General features: G+C 48.7%; 1 protein-coding gene across 5 annotated transcripts in view; it reads right to left on the reverse strand.

Annotated features, from left to right (window-relative positions):
* The window catches only part of TLN2 (talin 2), a 456802-nt gene that overhangs the window by 61529 nt on the left and 372124 nt on the right, over window positions 1-23149 (reverse strand). For all 5 annotated transcript variants that reach the window (XR_007153041.1, XM_047863106.1, XM_047863103.1 and 2 more), the window contains 4 exons: window positions 15228-15374; window positions 11044-11145; window positions 8323-8442; window positions 1228-1374 (listed from right to left, as the gene is read on the reverse strand). Coding sequence is in view for 4 of the 5 variants with exons in the window: in XM_047863106.1 (XP_047719062.1) it covers window positions 1228-1374; window positions 8323-8442; window positions 11044-11145; window positions 15228-15374 (516 nt within the window). In the remaining variant the exon portion in view is untranslated. The remainder of the gene's footprint in view (window positions 1-1227; window positions 1375-8322; window positions 8443-11043; window positions 11146-15227; window positions 15375-23149) is intronic.

Here is a 23149-nt window from a genome sequence, read left to right on the forward strand (position 1 = left end):
GTAACTTCGACAACAAGGCAGGGCTTTGAAAGGAGGGAGAATGCCTTCCTCCGGCTGAGAGATTTATTTCCTCATCCTGTGGAGTCCGAGGAGGCCTGGGTAGTCCTGTGGGCTGCAGGAGACGGCCAGGCGTTGCTTGGCTTCGGCTGGCAGCCCTGTACAGAAAAGCATCTGTACCGGCAGCTTCCAGGTGAGGGGTCCCCCACCCGGCCCTTGAGTCCTGTGGCCAGGCTGCTCAACAGGGCAGAGCTCTGTGTCCTGGGGACCCAAGAGAAGGAGAGGGAGAAGCCAGCAAAGCACAGATGCTTCGGCCTGCAAAACAGCTGTCCTGAAAAAGGACTCTTAAGAAATGAGCAAAGCAGAAGAGGAGTGTACTTTGGGGCCATCAGGGAGCCACAGGAACGAAGGGATGCGGAGAACCGGCTTCGTCGAGCAGGGTACATTTCGTGGGAGGAGGGTGTCACAAGGCAGCTTACAGAGGACAGCAAGTATCTGTGACATGTTGGGTTGTGTGTCTGGCATGATGCCAAGCAAGCACCTTCACGCTTATCACTGCATTTCATTTTCACAACCCTATGGGCCAGGAAATGTATTTCTCTGTGCTCATTCTGCAGGTGAGGGTACAGAGGCTCAGAAAGGTGAGATAACTTAGCTGAGACCCTGGAGCCCCACTCGCTACACCATGGGGTTCTCTCCACAAACAGCCGCTGCTAGACTCTAAAAAGATCACGCAGGATCCTGCTCTTTCAACCAAGGTGCCGTGCGACTTTGGGTGCGGTGCTCAACCCTTGCACACCTCAGTCTCTTCTGGGAGGAAGGAGGTAACTCGAAGAGAGCTTCAGGCCCTTCTTACTCAGTCCCCAGCACCTGGGAGCCTCCCTGAGAAGGAAGCCCAGGGGACGAGTGTCAAAAGGGGGCTCCTGGTACTCACGTGACTGTGATGTGGTCTGTCCAGTCTACCTACAAGAAAACCCATCAAGGAGGTGCACAGCCGGGGCCCTGACTTTCATGGGACAGTACGTCCCATGTTCGGAATTTCTCAGGGCTACGGATTACCCCGGCCTCCTTATGTGCCCCATCCCTGGGGAATCCCTGCATGTGGGGGAAGACCAGACCTGACTGGATCCTTTTTGGCATAGCGTCCCGCTTATGTCACTGGTCACGGTGGGCCATCGAGGGCGGGTGTGGGTGATGGTGGCCGTGTCTGACCTGAGGGCTGCTCCTTACCTTCTCTGTGACTGCACGGGCACACTCAATGAGCTCCCTCTTGGTGTAGCTGTCCGTGGGGCACACCTGGAGGGCCCCCGCCTTCTGCACCAGGAAGATGCAGCCGTGGCCCAGGTCCTGCACACGTGTGCGAATCTGGAAGCCGATCTGTGGAGGCAAGCCGGGGGTGGGGAAAGAGAAGCATGAGGGATTCTGCCATCGAGGTCTCCCCTACGTGGAAAATTTCTCCTACATCCTATGGGAGCCTGGCTAGGAAAATTCCACTGCTGTTAGGAGTCTGTGCTTGGTGGAGTATGGAATTTCATTGATTTTACTTCCCCTTTTAGAGACTGTAAAATGCCCACGGTCCCCAGGAAGCAGGCCTACACCTCATCCTGCTAGCCTAATGGCTTTCTGATATTTGTTACCTTTTCCAATGAACTGCCAACTTATATCTGAGCCACCTGATAGGGAGGTTCATTAGATGAACTCTGTGGGGGTAATTATTAGCCATTCAAGCACTTATTGAGCCCCTACTGTGTGTCAGGGCCTCTTCTAAGCAGGTATTGCATTTGCTTTCATTTATTCCACACAACAGTCGTAAAAAATAATTAGAAGTTCAAAATACACAGCTTTAGTAAGAAGCATAAAGCTTGCAGATTCTTGCAACATCGGGATGTTTCCAATCAGAACACCCCCTTCCTCAGCTATATCCACACTGGGCCCAGGCTGCCTATCAGGCAAGGTTGAGGTTTCCTTAAAAAGGTATATTTTCAGAGCTAAAGGCTCAGCAGGCACGCATTCTTTTAGTGACCTCTGGGTCATGTGATTATAAAAGGTACTTGGCCTAAAAGAACCCAAACGAGCTCCACTATGGATAAGCTGCCAGCTGTCTCTTTATAGGGTAATAAATTCCACCGCCCAAAGTGTGCATTCCTCTGGCGATTTCACATCAATTTTCATTTGGGTCTGATCAATACAGCTGCCATAAATAATCTGCCCTCCAGCCGAAGTAAGCAGCTAAAAACAAAAAACCGTAAGCTCTCGTGAACAAGCATTATTTCCAAGACTCCACGATAGCAAGAAGCCGTGGCTTCTCCTTCCAGCTATTCTACCAAGAATAGCTGCTAAGATCTCTGGTGTCTCGAGTAAAAGCTGGGAGATCTGGACCACCTGGGTGCTATCTTCCAGCATCATCCTATTAGGAAGGGGGGCTTTGGGCAGTCAAGGGGGCTGCAAATGTTAATTCTGTTATTGAAACACATAATGCTTTTGGGAAGATAGGTAATTCCCTTAACCTTTTAAGGCCGAAAGCATGTTTAAATCCATTTAATAGAAAATTGTCCTGATCCAGAAAGTGGAACTTCGGCTCTTTTGGGGATGCTGCGAAAGCTTCACAATCAGGCAGGCCGGGTTTCTTATGGACCATCTCCAGTCCGATTCAACCCACTCAGCAGAAATACCCCTGAAATGTAGCTGTTTGCTGTTGGTTTAAACATGAGGCCCAGCTGAAGTAGGAAGATGCCCCATGAAAGCTGAAAACTCAGCCTGGCTCTCGAGGCTTTTTCAGATCCGTGTACTTTAACCGGAAACACTTGAGGCTCAGCACTAATCCATAGGCAAGAGCTCTGTGTCAAGGATGCCTACAGAGCTCTAAATGACAGGTGCTGCTGGGAAAGCACAAATGGAGGAAGAAACATATGATTTCAAAATAAAAACGACTTCACTAGTCAGACCTCAATGACAGATGAAGAGACTGTGCAGAGACTGTGAAGAGAAGTGATCAGAGCCACCCTCTACCCCCTACCCCCCACCCAAACCTCTCATGGAAAGTCAACATGTAAAATTGATATCATCTGTTATTAAGTATACCTTTCCTATAGGAGTCAAAACTTCTATCTTTGACTCAATAAAAAGTCAACAATAAGGCTAAATGAGCCAAAGTTTAAATGTCAGACTCTGAAGGCCAGATATAGATAGCCTTGGCCACCAACTCATTTCTGTATTTTGCTTTGGCTGCAGTGTTGAGAAAATCCTGTTTTGTGCATAAGGCAAACAGGAGCTATTTTCCCCGTAGTCCCCTAAAGCATAGCAGGCAGAGACTTGCCTCAGCCTGACATCTGCACAAGCCACCCAGCAGCCCACGGTAAGGCGCTGGTGGCCCCCAATGGGTTACCATTTGGCCCAGAGTATGTTCAAAAATACACACAGGTTTTCCTAATAGTTTTAAAAATAGCTGAATTATGTTTAAAAAGTGAGCCTTGAGTCAAACATGCAGGACTTTCAAAGCGCCTCCCGGGGTCTGAGCTCTTAAGAGTGAGGTGGGTGACCTCGGTGCTAGTAAGGACCAGGCCCGGAAAGAACATTCTCCGTGCTCTGCTCCTACTCTCTCCTTGGAACCATGCCTGAGCTTCCGGTCTGCACAGTGGTGGGCACCAGCGCCAGCAGAGGTCTCTTAAATCACTCTCAAATCACCCTCGGGGTATGAGGGAGAAGGGACCTGCTCCCGCACTGTGTCGAGCCTTGAAACCTATGGGCGGGCAGGACACTCGCATGCTCCCTCTGCACCCCTGCAAGAGGCCATGCTATGAAAAGCACCCCAACGTCCCGACGCTCAGCCTCTTCCTTGGAGGGGACATCGTGCACGTAGCAAAGGATCCTGTAAAGACGATTATGGAGCTGGGACACTGATCATTAGCGATGAGATTCCAGTTAGGAAGCCCCAATGAAGACCAGCACCAGAAAGCAAAAGGATGCGCCTAAAATAAGGCCACAGGTGTACAAGCCCGTGGAGTTCCTGGCCAATCCAGCCCTCAGTCTGGGTATCACGTCTGTGCCAGGTCACATGACTGCCTTCTTGGTTGCCATGCAATCCTCCTACATACTTGGCCGCACGGCCCTATGTGGACAGCATGCAGGAGGACGGAGGGTCACAAAGGACATGCTGAAATAGGGTTTGCGCACGTCCACAGGCCGAGGGCTGAACACAACAAGAAAGGGAGGCGTCCCAGGATGCCAGTCCCGCTCCTGGCCCTTGGCCCATGAGGGCAGCATGGGCAGCAGAAAGGCCCATGGACCCTGCTTCTGGCCGGCCCTCTCATGGACATCAACTCCCTGGGTGAGCCAGCTAACCTCCCAGGCCTCTGGTCCCTCACCTGTGAAATGGGACAGAAGCTGCCCTACTTCCCGGGGCTGACACACCACCAAGTCAAAGATATGTGTGTGAAAACATCTCCAAGTAGAAAGTGCCACGTGAATGTTCACTGCTGTGATAAGAGGAAGCTCGGTGAGGGGCAAAGAGCAAAGGCTGTGATGCCCTGGGTTTGAATCCCGGCATTTCCATGCATTATGTACTTACTTGAAACTTCACTTATTCCAAAAAGTTATTTCAAGTGGCTTCCACACTAACTCCTGTAGCTATGTGGTCTTGGACAATGTAAGCTCCCTGAACCTCAGCTAACCTGTGAAATGGGGAAGAACAAAGGACTGTGCAGTTGTGACGGTAAATGAGGCTGCAGCCGTCACGGGTGTGACGCGTGGTATGGACCTGATGAACGCCTCTCATTGTATTCTTTTCTACGTGGGACAGTCAGAGCAAGCGTTTACATAAAAGGGGATGACAGAAGCAACGTACTCTATTGCAGTGTCCCAGAACATCCTGTACTGCTGGAGGAACATCCGAGAAAGGGAATGTGTTTTGAAGACTGTATTCAAAAAAGATAAGGGCTTTAAAAATGTTAACTTGTCAAAGCAGCACTGCAATTCTCAGCAAACAGGACCAATCCCCAGGGTGATCTGCCTTACTACCAGGGTGTGTTATAAAGGAATATTGCTCAGAGACATCCAACTTGGGGTTTTAAGTTGGCAGCTTTAGTCAAAGCGTTACTCGAACGGCAAGAAAAGCCTTCAATTCCCTTCTTGCCCAAATAAAATGGGCATCGTCTCCTGGTTTTATGCCTTGGTGGAAATTGGAAGTCTGGCCTTTATGAAATTTCGGATCAAATTTCAAGTGGAGGGGGGGGTCTCAGAAATACGGATCATCTTCTTTACTACATAAAACTAAACAAAATGTACAGATTTTTCTCAGGCTTCCAAAACCATCACATCTGAAATCAGGTCACATAACTGCCTGGGAGAGCTTGGGAACACTGAAGAGGCAACAAATGGCTATCATGACAGGCTTTACAAATTTCTCCTTAAAAGGAGAAATCAAAAGTGTACAACAGAAGCAAAGAATCACTTCCCACCTATAGAAACTGTGTCCTGGAGTGGAAAGTTTTAGAGAATTCTAGAGCAGACACTCGTCTCATTTTTTGGGAAAAGGCTGTGGTTCTTGCCACAGGCTCTTGACGAACGTTCCCGCCGGCTTTGGAGACAGGCAGTATTACAGATGGTCCCAGCAGAATTTTCTCCAGAGACAAAGCTGTAGTCACTAGAACCTTCCCCCGGCATTTATATTCAGGACTTGGGGCTCACAGGATCTACATTTCCTTTTTTAAGGAGAGCAGTGATCTTAGATCGTGAAGTTGCCTGAGGGTTTTAGTTTTTCTGAAGAAAGTAGTTTTCACGGTGATGTTAACAGGAGTTGCGTTTCCCATGGAAGCGGCAGCAGATAAAACTCCTGCTGGATGTTCAGAGGGCAGAATTGGGACCTGTCCGCGAACGGTCACATTCCGGGAAAGCCCAAAGCGCTGACTCGGCACAGCCTACAGGACTGCGGCCGGGGGAATGGCTTCGTATTTGCCCTGGGTATAAATACTTTCACATGCTGTGATGTGGGGCCCTCTTGGATATAAAACTAATTCCACAGTCTTGGAAAAAAAAAAAAAACTACATTGCTTTAGGGATCTCCCAACCTTCTCAGTTTTCCCCTAAATATCTGTCTGGCAAATGCACACAAAGAATTTTCCTGAGCAAGCCACTGGTAATTTTATATTCTCTCTGCCCCCTTTTGCTTCAGGTCACACTGCTCTTGTGTCTGGAATGTAAAATATAACTCAAGATGCAATGGTGAAAAGGGAGAACCGTAATGAAAACGTCAGCTGCTACAAACGCAGGGCCAGGAACTAAAGTCATTTTGTGTTGTGCTTTTAACGATACCTTTTCTTTCCCGGCTGCTCTGGCATTATTTTGTATTTTGCTTCATGCTCTGGGTTGCAGTAAGAAAACCTGCTTGTTTCACACATGGGCCGGGTAGCTGCGAAGAACTCAGATGTGGAAAGGTCTCCACAGATCATGGGCTCTTCACTCAGTAACTCAGGCAGGTCAACATCTGAACCAACCAGACAAATGTAGATTCCGTCTTTAAAGATTTCTGCAAACAGAGATCGGAACCTTCCCCACAGCCTGTTAGTGTTTCAGTCCTACAAAGCCTAACATTGCTTCCTTCTGTCCAAACTGTCCCTTTCTGTAACCCAAGTTACCTTACATTTATTCAGGAAATTCAAAAGCACGAGTAAAATCAAAGGAGTTATAGGAGTCCAGATGATCTTACTAACACAGGGAGCCTATTTAAAAAAAAAAAAAGATTGGGCAGGGGCCACCTGTGTGGCTCAGTCGGTTAAGCATCGACTTCAGGTCATGATCTCACTGTTCGTGGGTTTCAGCCCTGTGTCTGGCTCTGTGCTGACAGCTCAGAGCCTGGAGCCGGCTTCAGATTCTGGGTCTCCCCCTCTCTCTGATCCTCCCTTGCCTGTGCTGTCTCTCAAAACATAAACATTAAAAAAGGATTAAAAAAAATAACATGACTGTGTAAAGAATCAACAGAATCCTGACTGGGGTCAAGGTGGGGAAGTCTGATGATTTTTCTTTCTTGGTAGTAACTTAACAGACTCATTACAAACAGAACTATTCATGCTGCAGCCTTAATACTCAACCATACTGAAATCTCAAAATGCAGGCACTGTTAGAAACTTACATCATCCCATGCTAGATATATATGTATGCAAGTACATACATATGATATTCCTATTTACATGCGTTGTTACAACATATGTTAGCAAGTGATTTTGTTTTGGGTCATTCCTGCATTATCTCTGGGAGTCTTTGTAAACACATACTTAGAAGGGACTCCTAGAAGAAATGACACCAAGTAACCTGGGGACACGGGCTGTCACCACAAAGAGAAAGGTAGATCAGTCACAGCCTTCCATCCTGACAGCACGCTTCATTTAGGAATATCATATACAGGATCTGTGCTTCATAAATGGCTATGCTAACTCCCACAGTATGTAGTTACCTTCATCTTCCCAGTGTCCCTATAATCGACTCCACTATTCTTTATTCCAGACTGAGCTTTCAGTCTCTAAGGAGCCGGGCGGTCGCTCGGGGAGGGGCACCTTCTGTGTGCTAACACTGGTATGGGTGCAGCATTCAGGCATGTGAAGCCCCCACCGGCTTGTTTGTTTCCCAGAGGACCACCCGATTACTTGGGGTATCAGAGATGAAAGCAGGTTCTTAGAAAGTGGCCTTTGGGACCAACTTCTCACCAAATTCAGAATCTTACAGGTGCAGGCATTCTAAGGCAAAGTCTGTGTTTGGCCACTAAGGAAAGTGCGTTTAGCGAAGGCAGGTAGGTAATACAGAGGGGTCCAAAGGAGATAATGGGGGGTAGATCTTAGAAAGCCACCAACCATATTTGGACAAGACTTTGTTACACAAAAGCAGGCTACCCGGCCCTTAATCAGAGGCAGTTAACTCCCATACTTGGTTCTTCCAACATCTCTGTGAGCCTTTAGAAACAGGAAAATAACTGCGGGGGATGTGCTAAGCACGGGGATGATGGCAGCATGTGTTCTGCCCTGGGAGCCAGGTGATGGGCTGGAAGGGAGGTGAGCTGGCCGAACACTCTCAGCAGAGGCCGTCTGTCTGAGAACCCGCATCCCCAGATGGACCCAGCTCTCAGCCTGTTGGCATCAGAAAGGACAGTGAGCTCTGGGCACAGCCCGGGGCTACTGGATCTGGACCCGGAGGGCTGGCAGGAGAGCAGTGAAAACTAAGCCTGGTTTCGGCTATCAGGCTGGAATCTTCTAGGGTGGAGCTACGCTATAGAGCATCCCCTGGGCGTGGGTACCAGTGTGCATGTGCTTCTTAAAACAGGGGCTTATGATGGCAGACCTCCTCTGGTTCCGCCGTGGCTGCTGCCATCTGGCCCTGGAGAGCCAGGTGCCCATAGTCACTGGTCATTTGTGAAGCCAGTCCTCCCAACTCCTCCGGGTTAGTAACCGACTTAGTCATCTGGAAAAAGAAAACAAGCAAGACACAAACACACATACACATACAGAGAAAAGCATGAGAACCACGTGTTAATATCACTGGAAGCCAAAGGGGTTCGTTCACTTTTAAGCTCTCGACTTGCGTGGGGGGCTGGGCACCGGAGAGGGCAATTCAAGCGAAGCCCATGCTGCGACGTGCACAACAGGCCAGGGCCCCTCTCAGGCCAGCAGGCCCTGGCCAGGCCAGTGGGCGACATGCTAGGCCCCGGCTGTGCAGCGTGGAGGCCGGGCCCTCACGGGCGTCCATCCGGGAGGCGAGCGTGGCAGCCCCTGGCCCGGCCGGCCCTGCAGGTCGGCAGGAGAGTTCCCCAGGGAAACACGGGGGGCACGGGCCCCATGCAGTGCACATCCCTGGTCACATGCTTCTGCAGAGAGCTGACCTGGTCTCTGGGAACCCAGAAGCAGGTCCCACACGGGCAAGAGGGCATGAGGACAGGGCTGTTAAGGAAATCATGACTGAGGAGGGACGGGTGAGCCGGATGTCTGGGAGGACGAAATTCAAAGAGAATATAGCTTTGTAGTAAATTTGTGCCAAAGAATAAGGTTTCAGCCACAAATTTAGTTAAGAGTACACTCTAGAGCACCTGGGTGGCTCAGCCAGTTAAGCGTCTGACTCTTGGTTTCGGCTCAGGTCACGTCTCTTGGTTTTGGTGAGTTCAAGCCCCGCACTGGGCAGAGTCTGCTTGGGATTCTCTCTCTCTCTCTCTCTCTCTCTCTCTCTCTGCCCCTCCCCCACTTGTGCTGTCTCTCAAAAATAAATAAACTTAAAAAAGAGTATACTGTAGCCTAAATGGTCGAGCTCTGCCTTTTCATTATCGGGATATTCAGTGTTTTCCTCCTGCTTCATAGAAAAACTTGCTTAAGTTTACCCTACAAGGCTAACACAGTGGTTTCTAGCTTTTCCTTTTCCTCCAACAAAATGCCTGTTGGTTGTCACAACAGCAGTTTTAACTGCCACCCAGGAAGATATCCTCATTCTCTTAAGAGGCTTTGCTCCTGCCCTACCCTCTCCTCTCTCTTGGTGGCATTAGAAGACTTTGGCTTCAAAGGGCTTTAAAAAATGTTTTAAATGGCTCCATATTCATGGAGGCTGGATGGGAACATGTAGCCATCTAACGCAGATGTACCAGAAAACATCACAGGCTTTCTGGCATAGGCGTGGGCTCCCAAGGAACACACACGCTAAACACCCTGCGAGAGGGAGGGTGCTTTGTGTGAGCCCTGGATCCCGGGCAACCTGGCATGGCGAAGCGGACCCTTGCCAACTCAGGGTCCAGGCCAGCCAGCCTAGGAGCAGACATGCTATCCCAGGCGGGGCTGCTCAAGAGCATGCACATCAAGGATCAGGATGGGCCTGCTGAGAACCTAGCCTGCGAGAGGTTCCAGAAAACGCCACGAGGCCACTCAAAATACCTTCATCTCTTGCTGTGCTGTACTCTCTGCTCAGAGAACTTGGCACAGGAGGGCCGCCCGATGCGACCTGTGCCCCGCCCTGGAGCGCCCTGAGCAGAACCAGCATGGGCCCGACTCCAGCTCTTTTAGTCGCCGAGACAGGCACTGCTCCTATTCCCCCTCCCATCCCAAATCCTTTTAAGTACCAATGAGCTTGGCACAATCACAGAGTTTCTAAGAAGGAGTAGCAGCAGCCGGGGAAGCCTTTGTGGTCCAAGCTCAACCTCTAGTGGATGTAAGACTACATGACAAAACCATCCAGAGGTGCTGGGTCTGGTGGGGCAGGAGCCAGGCCCGGACTCAGTCCCTCGAGCTGGGAAGCCACCTCCTCTCTCAACTCAGGCTCATGTGGCAGCAGCAGAGAGGCGTCTCCCAATATTTTATTCTGTGACCTCTGAGCCTTCAGAGGTTAAGAGGAGCTTTCTTACTACGTACTATGTATTTTTGAGGACACCATTTGTCATCTTTTGTATTATTTTTTTAGCATACCAAGATAGCATTCACTGTCTCTCAATGCCATTTTTATCTAAAGATGCATCTAATACAATTCTGATGGCAATACATTCTAAGAAAAAAGAAAAATTGAAAGTTACCTCCAAAGGTTACATGCCTTCTGTTGTCTGGGAAATTGATTTTACAGACCCATGCTGTTTCATTGTGCCTGACAGACTAGCATATCTTATTGTCCACATACTGTAGCTTGATTCCATTAGACAATCTGTACTACCCCCATGTGTCTTCTCTTATACTGTAACTTGATAAAACATGTCCAGTCCTTGGCGAGGCGGATAGGATTTCTTTCTTTCCCCTTACCTCCAACTTCCTTCTCATTTTCTCTCCCTCCTTTGCTCCCCTGTCCTCATGCCCAAGTCTCAATTATCTGTAATTCCCTCTTGCAGCTTTTCCATGAAATCAGAGCTCCCGCAGACTGGGGCGTCTAGACCATAGGCAGCCGGAGAGGTCACAGATAAAGCACAGAGCTGGGGCCCATAAGGAACGAGAAACACGGAGTCATCTCTCTCCAACACAGACCCTGATTTGATGACTCAGTGGTGGTAGTGGAGGACAACAGGGCAACCAACGGTGGGTGGGGAAGCTCTTTTCCTCTTACCATTTCCTGAGCTGTTACCGCAATGGCTTTGGAGTATTTAACCACAGTCGTCTGATAGTCGACAAATGTTCCCTTTGGTTCTGGAGGAGTGCCTTCATCCAGCTACAGAGGAGAGAAATAAGCACCCACATGTCAGGAGAGGACAGTTGAAGGGTGGACTGTATTTTATTAGAATCAGAACTTTGAAAATGGAGACGCGCGCAGAATTTCTTTGGCTTAGAGTCAACAGCATCCCTCAGCTTTGGCGATAAGGGCTTTAACAGAAGTGCCAAGATGGCACTCGGGGTACACAGGCAAGGAGGTCCCAAGCCTTGTCTGAGAGGAGAGGGAGGGCACTCCAGAGGAAGGACATTTCTGCCAACTCTTACCAGGGGAGGAGTCTGCCACACACAAAAGGTGGGGAAGATGTTCCAAGAAGCAGGGTTAGAGTTCAAGCATATGGCAGTGGGCATGAGCCAGACCCTTCTAGGGAAGCACAGAATGACAGAAGATGACTCAGGAGAGGAGGCAGAATCTACATCCTGAATGGCTTCCCTAGGACTGGTGTAGCCCACAGAATGTACACCCTCGAACTCTCACTTCTGATCTAGGTTGGGGAAGACAAGGAATTGGAACCACTAGGAACCACTTGCTGCTCATCTGACTGAAAGCAACAGGAATTGACAAATGGCCGACATCACTGTGGGGGGAAGAGGTGGAACAAGTGGGACAGTGACTCTGTCCCTTGAAGGGTTGGGGGCATACTGGTTCAGAAGCCCTGGTTCCAGGGCTTGTGAGGGGGCCTCAAGCTGGTCGCTTATACTCTGAGTCTCAGGTCCTTCAGTGGAGACTTCCTAGCGCCAGGCTGTTGTAGGGCACATCAAGTGAGATGAAGGAAGAGATGATGACCAGGATAATGAAGACGATGATGATGATGATGTCAACGAGCACTATGACGATGAGAAAGGCAACCCATGTCTACCACCATCATCATCGATATTGTCGCCACTGACTGCAGAATGGTATTCCAGGTAAGGAGGTAGAGGAAAGAGAAACGAATACAGGTAGAGGGAGTATAGTGAACAGAAGAGGGGCTGTTGAGAGCATGGGGATGAAGCTGGTCTGTCTGATGAAGAACCTTGAAATCATGGGGAAAACGTGGGGTCCGGGGTAGGCAATGACAGACAGTCTGAAGTCTGGGCAGAGACCAGGGGGCCTATCACTACAGCCTATGTGTGATGTGGCCGCACAGTTCGGGAATATAATTCCCATCAAAGCCTCAGCACAAACCCCAGGGTGGATCTGTCTAGGCTTCCTTGCCAAGGATAGAGCTGCGGTCTAAGTCTCCATTGGACTATGGGGACCCTGTTGGTCAAATGAGGACTGAGTTGTGGACTCCTTCTCTCTGTAGAGACTGACTGGGCATCTTCTAAGTGTCCAGCAATGTGCTGGGAGACTTCATACGAAATGTGGCCTAACTACAAACACACCAGGATGCTGGAGCTGGAGGGCAGCTCGGAACACAGGGGCTTCAGGCTACCGTGGCAAACTTACCAATCTGAGGACAGTGACACAATTAAGATCAAAGGGGCCGAATTTTTGGATTCCAGATTTCTTTAGTCTAAAGAACTTTCCTTTACTCTGAGATTTTAATTATAGCCTTCCTACTTTTTTTTGAGGGGGATGTTAACATGACCTTTCTTGCAGGAAATAGCAGTGATGCAGATAGCAGGTTTTTTTTGTTTTCATCTCCATCCCTGATCAAAAAGAATAAACCACCACCACCACCACCATCTTATAACCCAAACAAAAACTCAAAACAAAGAAAAGGCAGTGGGTCACAAGATCCCCAAGGCCGAGGGCCACTAACCTCATTGAATGAGGAAATCGAGGTTCAGAGGGCTTGAGTTCTTTATCCGAGGTAGACCAGAAAGTTGATTACTTCATATTAACCCAAACCTTCTGGTGCTTAGACATGGAGAGAGAATTCCAAAAAGAACCTCCACAGCAGAAGCACCAAAAGTGGTGTAAACTGTGTCCACGTTAGAATCAACTTTGGGCGCACGTTGGTTTTTTCTGCCAGTCGCTCAATGGCTTTAAGAAGTTCAGACAATGATGCTAACAGTGTATCAATAATGTAACCAAATAACCAGAACTAAGAATGTGTGCCAATCCTAATACTTCAACGCTTAGGGGTTCAAAGGATCTGGAATATCACTTAGCCCAAAGTGTGTAGCGATGGGCAGTTTGGGGTGAGCTGAACGAAAGGAGAATGGGGAAGAGGCACTAGGTGGTTCACTGGGCTTTGGCTGGCAGGTCTGGGTAGGTCCGAGTGTAGGGGTACCAATAAAACCCTACTTGTATACCCTGTGGAACTGAGGAAAAAAACCCCTTTGTTCCCGGCCTCTGTGGGTCGTGTCATTAGCAGTTCCTAATTATTGCTATCAGTTCACACCGGACTTCTCTCCCCAGTCCTTCAGAGAGAATCAGGTGTGTCCTGGGCTGAGTGAGAGAGCAGCTGTCAAACGACTGACAGCAGCCAGTACAAGAGCTGCTTTCTTTGCTGAAAAGCCGTCACAATATGGTAAGGCTCAAAGGCTATCAAAAAAAAAAAAAAAAAAAAAAAAAAGACTTCAAGAATCTGACTTCCATATTCCAGGGATTGGTGGAACCCTTCCCCATCATTGAGGTGATTCTGGAAAATAACTTCTCCTAGGAAGAAAAAGGTTATCATTTGAATTTCTAATTTGTATTGAGAAAACCTGAGCTCCATTATTTAATAACCTTGGTAGGCACATGGCTTACTTTCAAAGTTCTGGTGTTCTGACTCCTGGAAGCCAAACAAACCCATGGAGACTTACCCAAAGGCCTTTAGAAAGAGGGGAACTTCACTCATTTTCTGCCAAACTGTCCATATTTGAGGCACGAGAAGCCCACAGCAGAAATTACTGGAGGGCTCTGACAAGGCACGCCTGGGGTCTCTGAAGGAGCCCCAGCATCTCAGCCTGGATTGTGATGTTTAAGGAGAATTATCCTAATTACAGCTTCGGGCTATCACCTCTTTATGGAGATATGAACCAACCAATCTTCTCTAAATTAGCAATTAAAGACCACTTATTATCCTGAAAAACTGTAATAATGTACTCACAGTCTGACAATGGACATTTCAAAACACAGACAAAATCTCAAGTTCTTGGCTGTGCTATCCCAGAATGGCAATTAGATGTTGACGAACAATTGTTAATTTTAATGACTATCAAACTGCTAAGACGAGTGAAGGATTCCTTGGGGAAAGAGCAGGAGACACTCTCCAGTCTTACTTCTCTACTGATCCAAGTCAATGGAGGGGTCACTGCAGGAGAAATAATTCTCACATTATCTCCTATGCCCGTTGCCCACAAGAGTTCACTACAGGCTTTCACACATACTACTTCAGTGGTTTCTGCATTTGTAGATACCAAAACCATGGGGAGATTTAAAAAATACAGAGATTCTGGGACACCTGGGTGGCTCAGTCAGTTAAGCGCCAGACTTCAGCTCAGGTCATGATCTCATGGTTTGTGGGTTTGAGCCCCACATCGGGATCCGTGCTGACAGCTCAGAGCCTGGAGCCTATTTCAGATTCTGTGTCTCCCTCTCTCTCTGCCCCTCCCCTGCTCATGCTCTGTCTCTCTCTCAAAATTAAATAAACATTAAAAAACATATATAGAGAGATTCCTAGGCTCAACCCCACAGAGATTCCAACTGATTATGGCTAGGGTAGGGTCTTGGAACGTGCTCCCTGTGATTCCTAAGTAGCCATTCCAAAGACTAGCGCTTGGGAATCACTTCACTATTTCACTTTGCTGTTTGTTCCCCACGACATCTCTGTGAGGTCAACAGGGGAGGTAAATAATTATTTCCATTTTATAAGTGAAGGAGCCAGTGATACCTTCTCCATCTCCATTTTGTTTCCCCTGCATAAAACTGAAAGACAGGGTGAGAGTGGCTTAAAAAAGTAATGAAGGAATAATAAGGGATGAATACTATGGTGGACAGAGGATAGAAAATGTATACATTTATCAGAACCCTCAAGAGGAGGCTCACTGATATCCACTTTGACCGACCACTCCTTAGAGAAAAGCACTTGGGGATCACGTCTGAGGGAAACTGAGGAGGAGATGGGGTCAAGGGGTGAAGGTGAACACGTGGATGCCCAGGCCTACCTTGCTCATGGCCTCTGCAATGGCATCGACCATGCCTCCCACCAGCCCCACTTCGCTAGCTGCTTCATTCAGTGTCACCATGATGTCATCAACAGCCTCCTTCATGAGCTGGGCGGCCTCTGTGATGGCGTCGTGGGTGTGCTGGGCCTGAGAAAGCAAAGGGGAAAGAGGATTGTGGGAAATTTCCATAAACAGAAGAAAATGGTGCTCAGTTTCCTCAGAATCACTTCACTGCTTTTAAGTATAACCTTCAAAAGACACAATACAAAACTGTATCTCCATTATGGAGCACAATAATGTATTCTGGGTTTTTCCTTTTATTATGTGGGTATGTTTGTGTGCGAAATCATTAAAAACCAGAAGGAAAAATAGAAAAAGATCTCTTTTTACAATTTAAAAGGAAAAATGGCAATATATGAAACAGCATCTTACGACAGGACCAGTTTTAAGTTAGTGCGTTCAGGGTAGCAGAAAGAGAATGCCACAGATTCCCAAATATATAAGCTGATGGGTTTAATTAAAAAAAAAAACTAACATGGGGTGCCTGTATGGCTCAGTCAGTTAAGCGTCCGACTCTGGCTCAGGTCATGATCTCACGGTTCGTGGGTTTGAGCCCCGCGTCAGGCTCTGTTCTGACAGTTCATAGTCTGGAGCCTGCTTCGGATTCTGTGTCTCCCTGCCTCTCTGCCCCTCCCCTACTCACACTCTGTCTCAGAGATCAATAAAATGTGAGTTCTTTATAAAGAACTCGCCAAACTCCACACCCGAAAAACAAATATTCCAGTGAAGAAATGGGCAGAAAACATGAATAGACACTTCTCCAAAGAAGACATCCAGATGGCAAACAGAAACACGAAAAGATGATCAACGTCACTCATCATCAGGGAAATACAAATCAAAGCCACACTGAGATACCACCTCACGCTGCTCAGAGTGGGTAAAATGAACAAATCAGGAGACTATAGATGCTGGAGAGGATGTGGAGAAACGGGAATCCTCTTAAACTGTTGGTGGGAATGCAAACTGGTGCAGCCACTCTGGAAAACAGTGTGGAGGTTCCTCAGAAAATTAAAAATAGATTTACCTATGACCAAGCAATAGCATTGCTAGGAATTTACCCAAGGGGTACAGGAGTGCTGATGCATAGGGGCACTTGTACCCCAATGTTTATAGCAGCACTTTCATAGCCAAATTATGGAAAGAGCCTAAATGGCCATCAACTGATGAATGGATAAAGAAGATGTGATTTATATATTTAATGGAATACTACTTGGCAATGAGGAAGAATGAAATCTGACCATTTGCAGCAACGTGGTTGGAATTGGAGGATATTATGCTAAGTGAAACAAGTCAGGCAGAGAAAGACAGATACCATATGTTTTCACTAACGTGGAGAAACTTAACAGAAGACCATGGGGGAGGGGAAGGGGGAAAAAAGTTACAGAGAGGGAGGGAGGCAAACCATAAGAAACTCTTAAATACTGAGAACAAATTGAAGGTTGATGGGGGTGGGGGAGAGGGGAAAGTGGGTGATGAGCATTGAGGAGGGCACCTGTTGGGATGAGCACTGGCTGTGTATGGAAACCAATTTGACAATAAATTATATTAAAAATTAAATAAAATGTTAAGAAAATAATAAAAAACTAACATAAAGGAAAAAAGTGTTTACAACAAATGCACTTCTGTTCAAAGCTGCCCGATACCCTACCATTCCTTAAGACTGGATCATGTAAATTTAAGTATATGGCAAACAAACAAATCTGCAGAAAGGTGAACAGGTTTTGGAATTATGTCACAAATTACACTGTCATGAGGTTGGAGGGATGAGTGAGCGAAGTTCTCCAGGGACAGATGTTCATTCCGCAGGTAGACTCGCGAGCGCTCATGAGTTCCCCCCTGACCCACATTTGGAGAGGCTCTAACGACCACAGGCTTGCTACATGCAGGACAAGCACAGAGTAGGCGCTGGTTGAATACATGAATGAAAAGATGAACCAATGGTAATGGCAGGCTCCCTGAAAAACACCTCCAGTGGAAGCAAGATGCAGGACAAAGAACCAAGGTCCTGGCATCAGAAAAGCTGGGTTCTAGCTCCAGATCTACTTCTAACTAGCTAAGTGGTCCTGGCCTTTGCTTCCTCAGCACAATGGGAATAATGGTAACAACGCTCTGCCAAATTCTGGTGAGATGATATGGCTGCATCACTGTATATTTATAATAAGAGGAGTCTAGTAGGTGCCTGAGCCTAGGGAAGCTTGACCTAATGTCAGGTAGTCAGTGTGAGAATGGTGAGGTTCCAGGAGCTGGGGCCACCCATGCAATGGCCGTGGCTGCCCTGACGTATTTCAGGAGCGAAGACCTTTCCAAAGGCCCAAGAAATCGCACCTTCACTTGGGTGGATGAGAAGGCAAGGAAGCTACTGAGCGAGGGTCAACGGTAACTCTTGACCGATTAACTGAAGAGAAGAATTTTTAGAAGAGGCTGTGTGAGCCATGGGAACTGGCTCTGTGTGGAACTGAAAGCGTGCCAAACGAGAGGAGGCCTTCCACAATGACATCTGATGGGAGGTGAAACACACACCTCACGGATGGTTACCTTGAGGCAACTGTGTCAGGAGGCAAACGCGAATCATTGACCATTGTGGCTTGCCCAGACTAGTGGCCATCTTCTCTACTTCACAGGCCTTCCATGGGGGCAGCCAGGCAGCCTCCCTCTTGGGACTTCTTCCCCCTGACCTGCTTCCCTGGTATGGTCCTGGCAGCCATCTGGAAGCCTCCTCACAGCTGCACCCTCTCACCTGAGGCCTGTAGCAGCTGGTTCTATTGAGTTTGCCTCTTTTCTTCCCTCCATACAAATCCCAGCCCTCTTTCAAGGCCCAGCCTAAATACCACCTCCTCCAGCAGCCTTCTTGTCATCCTCCTGTCAGCTTTCTCTGGGATTCCTGTAGCCCTGAGAAGCAACTCTGGAGTCAAACAGTCATCAAGAGACAAAGGCCTCAGAGAAAACAACATTGGGAAAAGAGGCTCAATAATGAAAAACAATACAAGTACTGCCCTGCTCTCTCAGGAGATGTTCCTGTGAGGTCCTCGGCCACTGGGTAAGGCCGGCTATCTTGAGGCTGTATGCCGGCCATACAGAGCGAGAAAGGGCTGCCCATGGAGCCCCAGCCCCCTCAACATCTGATTTCAGCTCAAGCGGCGGGGAGTGATGGAGCATCCAGTCATTTAGGCCCCAGCCACCATCTAGCTTCAATGGCAGGAGGGACTGAATGAGAACTACCTTGCTGAGCTCAGTCCACCTGCAGATCCACCAGAGAGCATACTAAAATGGTGTGTCTGAAGTCACTAAGTTTTAGGACGGCTTGTTTGGAGCAGCAGTGAACTGCTACAGCCCCTAAGGAGCGCTCCTAATGCAACCTTGGGGCCAGACAAGACTTCTCATAGGTGGTGTTCATGTTGAAGGAGAGACCTGGATGAACAATCCAGAGTCTAGCAGAGTTGACGGGGTGAGGATGGGAGAAAAGGGAGAGGCTTCCAGGCAGAGGACACAGCCTGTACCAAGGTCCAGAGGGAGGAGGGAACGTGGACTGCGAAGATGAGCCCAAACACTGTGTGTGAAGGGTCTGACACGGTGCCTGATGCACAGCTCCTGCCCCTTCTCCCACTAGACCGTGTGCTCCTTGCCAACAGTGGGCTCTGCTTCCCTCTAGAAGCACGGTATTCAGAGGAAATGAAGGGTCCGATCAAGTCACCAGGTGGGGCTGATGTAAACGGTGACACATTAATTTTTTACTTTCACGCATAATTTTTTTAAAAGGTTGTTGGTGCCAATTTCCCCTCTGGAGAGGCTTGTTTAGAAATTAATGGAACCATCTGTTTTCATGCCGCTGAACAGGCACGGATGGCAGAGCTGACGGTGGAGACGGGGCTTTGTGGGGAGTCAGAACGGGACCCGGCCCTTCCTTCCTACCTTGAACCATCAACTGGGCTCCCTCGGGCTGCAGTGACCTGCTCCAGCTCTTCTGACTGGGCCAAGAATACCCAACAATGTTCCTGGGGATGCGAGCAAGATGCCAAGGGCTGGTGTGTACTTTATACAATGTAGGAGCCAGCCTGTGGACCCGATGTAACTTTCCAACTAGTTTCATAACCTGTGTTCCTATATCTCGGGTCAGGTATTTTTGCATTTGACAGCCACTGCTTCGTTCTAGGTGACAGGCAGGGACCAGGAATAACAGTAAATGTCAAAGCACGTGACAGCAGGAACAGCAGGCAGCTGCTAACATTCCCTAGGGACTCCTCTGTGCCAGGCACTGTGCTCACCACTGTGATTCAGGTCCCGTTCATCCTCACGGCCCACTGGAAGGGGAGGGTTGGACCATGTCCCTGCCAGGGACCCCCTCTGACAGTCACAGTCTGAAAATGGGAGCTTAAGTACTAAAGCTTCCGGATCTGGTGGATGACAAATGCCACCCACCAGCGGGCCATCTGCTGAAACGATACCACTGGTCACGAGGAAAATGAGCAGATGGTCAGATCAGGTCAAATTTATCAGCGCTACTAGGAAAAAAACCACTAATGTAGGGAATTTGCCATCTACAAAGGGAAGTTTCCGCCTTTCCCCCCAAACGGGGTGCTTTTAAATAAGGTAAAGCCTCACAAGTATCATGTGGCAAAGGCAAGGGGCCTCAGGACTTGCTACTGTTCCCCGAGTTGGCTGGGTCCCCATCATTCAGTGCCTTCTTCTGCATTTCAGCAACAGCCCTGTCTCTAGTCTCTCAGCTCTATCTGCCATCGTGGGCTCCACTCTTGACCATGAATGTGTTGCCAGTGAGAGTTCCCCAATCTGCTCCCTGGAGCTCCCCAGGGCCGAGCTTGCGTATACCTTCCAACGCCTGGTAGCTTTTGCCACCAGCTGAGCCCGACCCTGGAACCTCACCCAGGGTGAAGCAGTAAAATATCTGCTGAACGGGGCGCCTGGGTGGCTCAGTCGGTTAAGCGGCCGACTTCAGCTCAGGTCATGATCTCACGGTCCGTGGGTTCGAGCCCCACGTCGGGCTCTGTGCTGACAGCTCAGAGCCCGGAGCCTGTTTCAGATTCTGTGTCTCCCTCTCTCTGACCCTCCCCCATTCATGCTCTGTCTCAAAAATAAATAAACGTTAAAAAAAAAAAATCTGGCTGATCTGTGCTCTAGGTTCCTGGGAGGGAGACTTAGCCTTTCCAAGATCAAGGACTGCCTGTTATTCCCGGTGGGCCCCCTGGACTACACATTAGTTTATGCTAAGGAGGTGACTCATGGTGGCCAGTGGGCAATTTCAGGATGGGGGGCTGGTCGTGCTGGAAAGACCAACCATGTGATTAGAGGGCTGTGGCTTTGAGCAACATAATGCCAGCCTGACCTCTGCGGACATGATGGGGCTGGAGACTGAATCACGGGTCATATGACTAAAACCAATCAATCAAGCCTACATACTGAAATCCAGCGAAGCTGGAGTGAGCCCTCTCTGGTTGGTGATGCATGTCAATAAGCTGGGAGGGTGACACCTCCTTGGGACATATTCGGGCACCCCCCCAGACCTCACCTCTAGGTCTCTTCTTTTTGCTGGTTTGTATTCCTTTATAACAAAACTGTAACAGCAAGTAGAGAAGTCTCCTGAGTTCTCTGAGTCATTCTAGCAAATTATTGAACCTGAAGGGTACTGAGAATCCCTTGAATTTGTAACCATCAGGTCACAGTGAGGATGGCCCGGGAACCCTGGAACTTAGGTCGGGTACCTGAATTGAGGACAATGCTCTTAAACTGGGAAATCGGAACTGATGCCAGCGAGTTATTTCTGGAATTGCACTGCTCCAGGCATTGAGGTCACCCAGGCAGTGGCCATGGCTGCCCTGACATACCTCAGGGGGAGACGACCCTTCCAAAGGTCCAAGAAATGACATTTTCACTTTGGTGGATGAGAAGGTAAATAGGCCAGTAAGAGAAGGTAAATGGTAACTTTTTTTCTTGTTTTAATATTTTTATTTATTTTTGAGAAAGAGAGAGAGAGGGAGGGAGGGAGAATGCATGCATGTCAGTGGGGAGGGGCAGAGAGAGAAGGGACAGAGGATAGGAAGCAGGCTTCATGCTTATAGCAGTGAACCTGACGCGGGTCTCAAAATCACGAACCCTGAAATCATGACCTGAGACGAAGTAGGATGCTCAACCAACTAAGCCACCCAGGTGCCCCTGAATCTAACTCTCTTGACTAACTGAAAGACCAGAATTCTTTTTTTTTTTTTTAATTTTGTTTTCAATGTTTATTTTTATTTTTGGGACAGAGAGAGACAGAGCATGAACGGGCGAGGGGCAGAGAGAGAGGGAGACACAGAATCAGAAACAGGCTCCAGGCTCTGAGCCATCAGCCCAGAGCCCGACGCGGGGCTCGAACTCACGGACCGCGAGATCGTGACCTGGCTGAAGTCGGACGCTTAACCGACTGCGCCACCCAGGTGCCCCTAAAAGACGAGAATTCTAAGAGGTGGCTGTGTGAGCCACAGGAGCTGGCTAAGTCTGCAGAATTGAAAAGTCTCAAGAGTCAAGAAGAGGTCTCAACGGTCAGATCACAGGTGGTTGTCTTGAGGCAAACGTGTCAGGATGCAAAACTCTATTAGGGATGTGATGGAGGCAACTGGTAATTTAGGTTGATCGCTGATTTCCTGGTACAGAGAAGGTAAAACACAACATGTGCAGATTGCTTTATTTTGATGACAGAAGCCTGAAAGGTGACATTTCTTGCATGTTACCCTCTAGAGAGAGCCCCTATACAAAGACGTTCTCATTGATAAAAGAAGGCAAAATTGGACGGTGTGTATTTCTCTAAATCTCACTTCAAATGAGACGATCACTGGTGGCACAAAAGTGTCAGTGATTCTGCACCCCCACATTAAAGTCGAGTGCGTGTTTCCAGGGAGAAGTGAGCATTGCCCGCCAAGCGTGTGCCTTCCCATATGGGCTGAGGAAGGTACAAGAAGCAAGTTTTGGGGGCGGCAGCAGTAAATCACAAAACTGCTCTCTGAACTCCGAAAACGTAAACAACGCTTTCTCCACGCTGGGGCATCCAAACCCACAAAAACACGCCCTTGCTCTTGGCTGCCTGAGAAACGATCACCTTCTCATCTGCTTGTATGAGAAGCTCGCCAGGCCCGCTCCCCTTCACTCTGCATGCGTTAAGTCCCAGACCCTTAAACGGTCAGCTGAGAGTCTGTGAAGCCTCCTCCAGGTACCCCAAGCCTCTCCCAGGGCTGCTTCCTGTGCCTCCAACGACAAACCTCATCCCTGCCACACGGCCACGTCCCTATCATCCCGCAGGCCACCTGCACACACCAGTGTCAGGAATGCAAAGACACAGTAGGCGCTCAACGAGGGCATACTTAAGTCCAACAGCAATCTGGGAAGTGGAGTCAGAAGGCTCAACAAAGACCCTTCATTATTTTAGATTCCGGAGGGGCTCCTTGTTACTGTTCCTCACAGCACAACGCGGGAGAAACATCAGACTCGGTTCTTTTTTGGAAACACGTCTGAAGTCTACTTCCAAGGGAGTCTGATTTCTGTATGACAGTGCTTCAACTACAAAGCCCAGTAAAGCGGGCACAGACATCACAGGAATTTGGAAAATGGGAGAAGGCTACAGGGGGTTGGGAGACAGATGTCAATGTTATCAGAAGGGAAAAAACCCACTAATAATTAGAAATGCCCCACAGTGTGCAGGGCTGTGGATACGCTGGAGGGTCTCAGGCAGAAGAAACAGGAGGGGCCCTTCAAGGAGGATGTAGGAGGGAACTGGGTGGGGTAGGGGTGAGTACAGAAGGGAGAACTTGGGGGTAGAGAATGAGTGCGGGAGGGGACTCCGCGGGGCAAGGGGGAGGCTACCCAGCAAATTCCTT

This window comes from Prionailurus viverrinus, chromosome B3, assembly GCF_022837055.1.
Source record: "Prionailurus viverrinus isolate Anna chromosome B3, UM_Priviv_1.0, whole genome shotgun sequence".
NCBI lineage: Eukaryota > Metazoa > Chordata > Mammalia > Carnivora > Felidae > Prionailurus > Prionailurus viverrinus.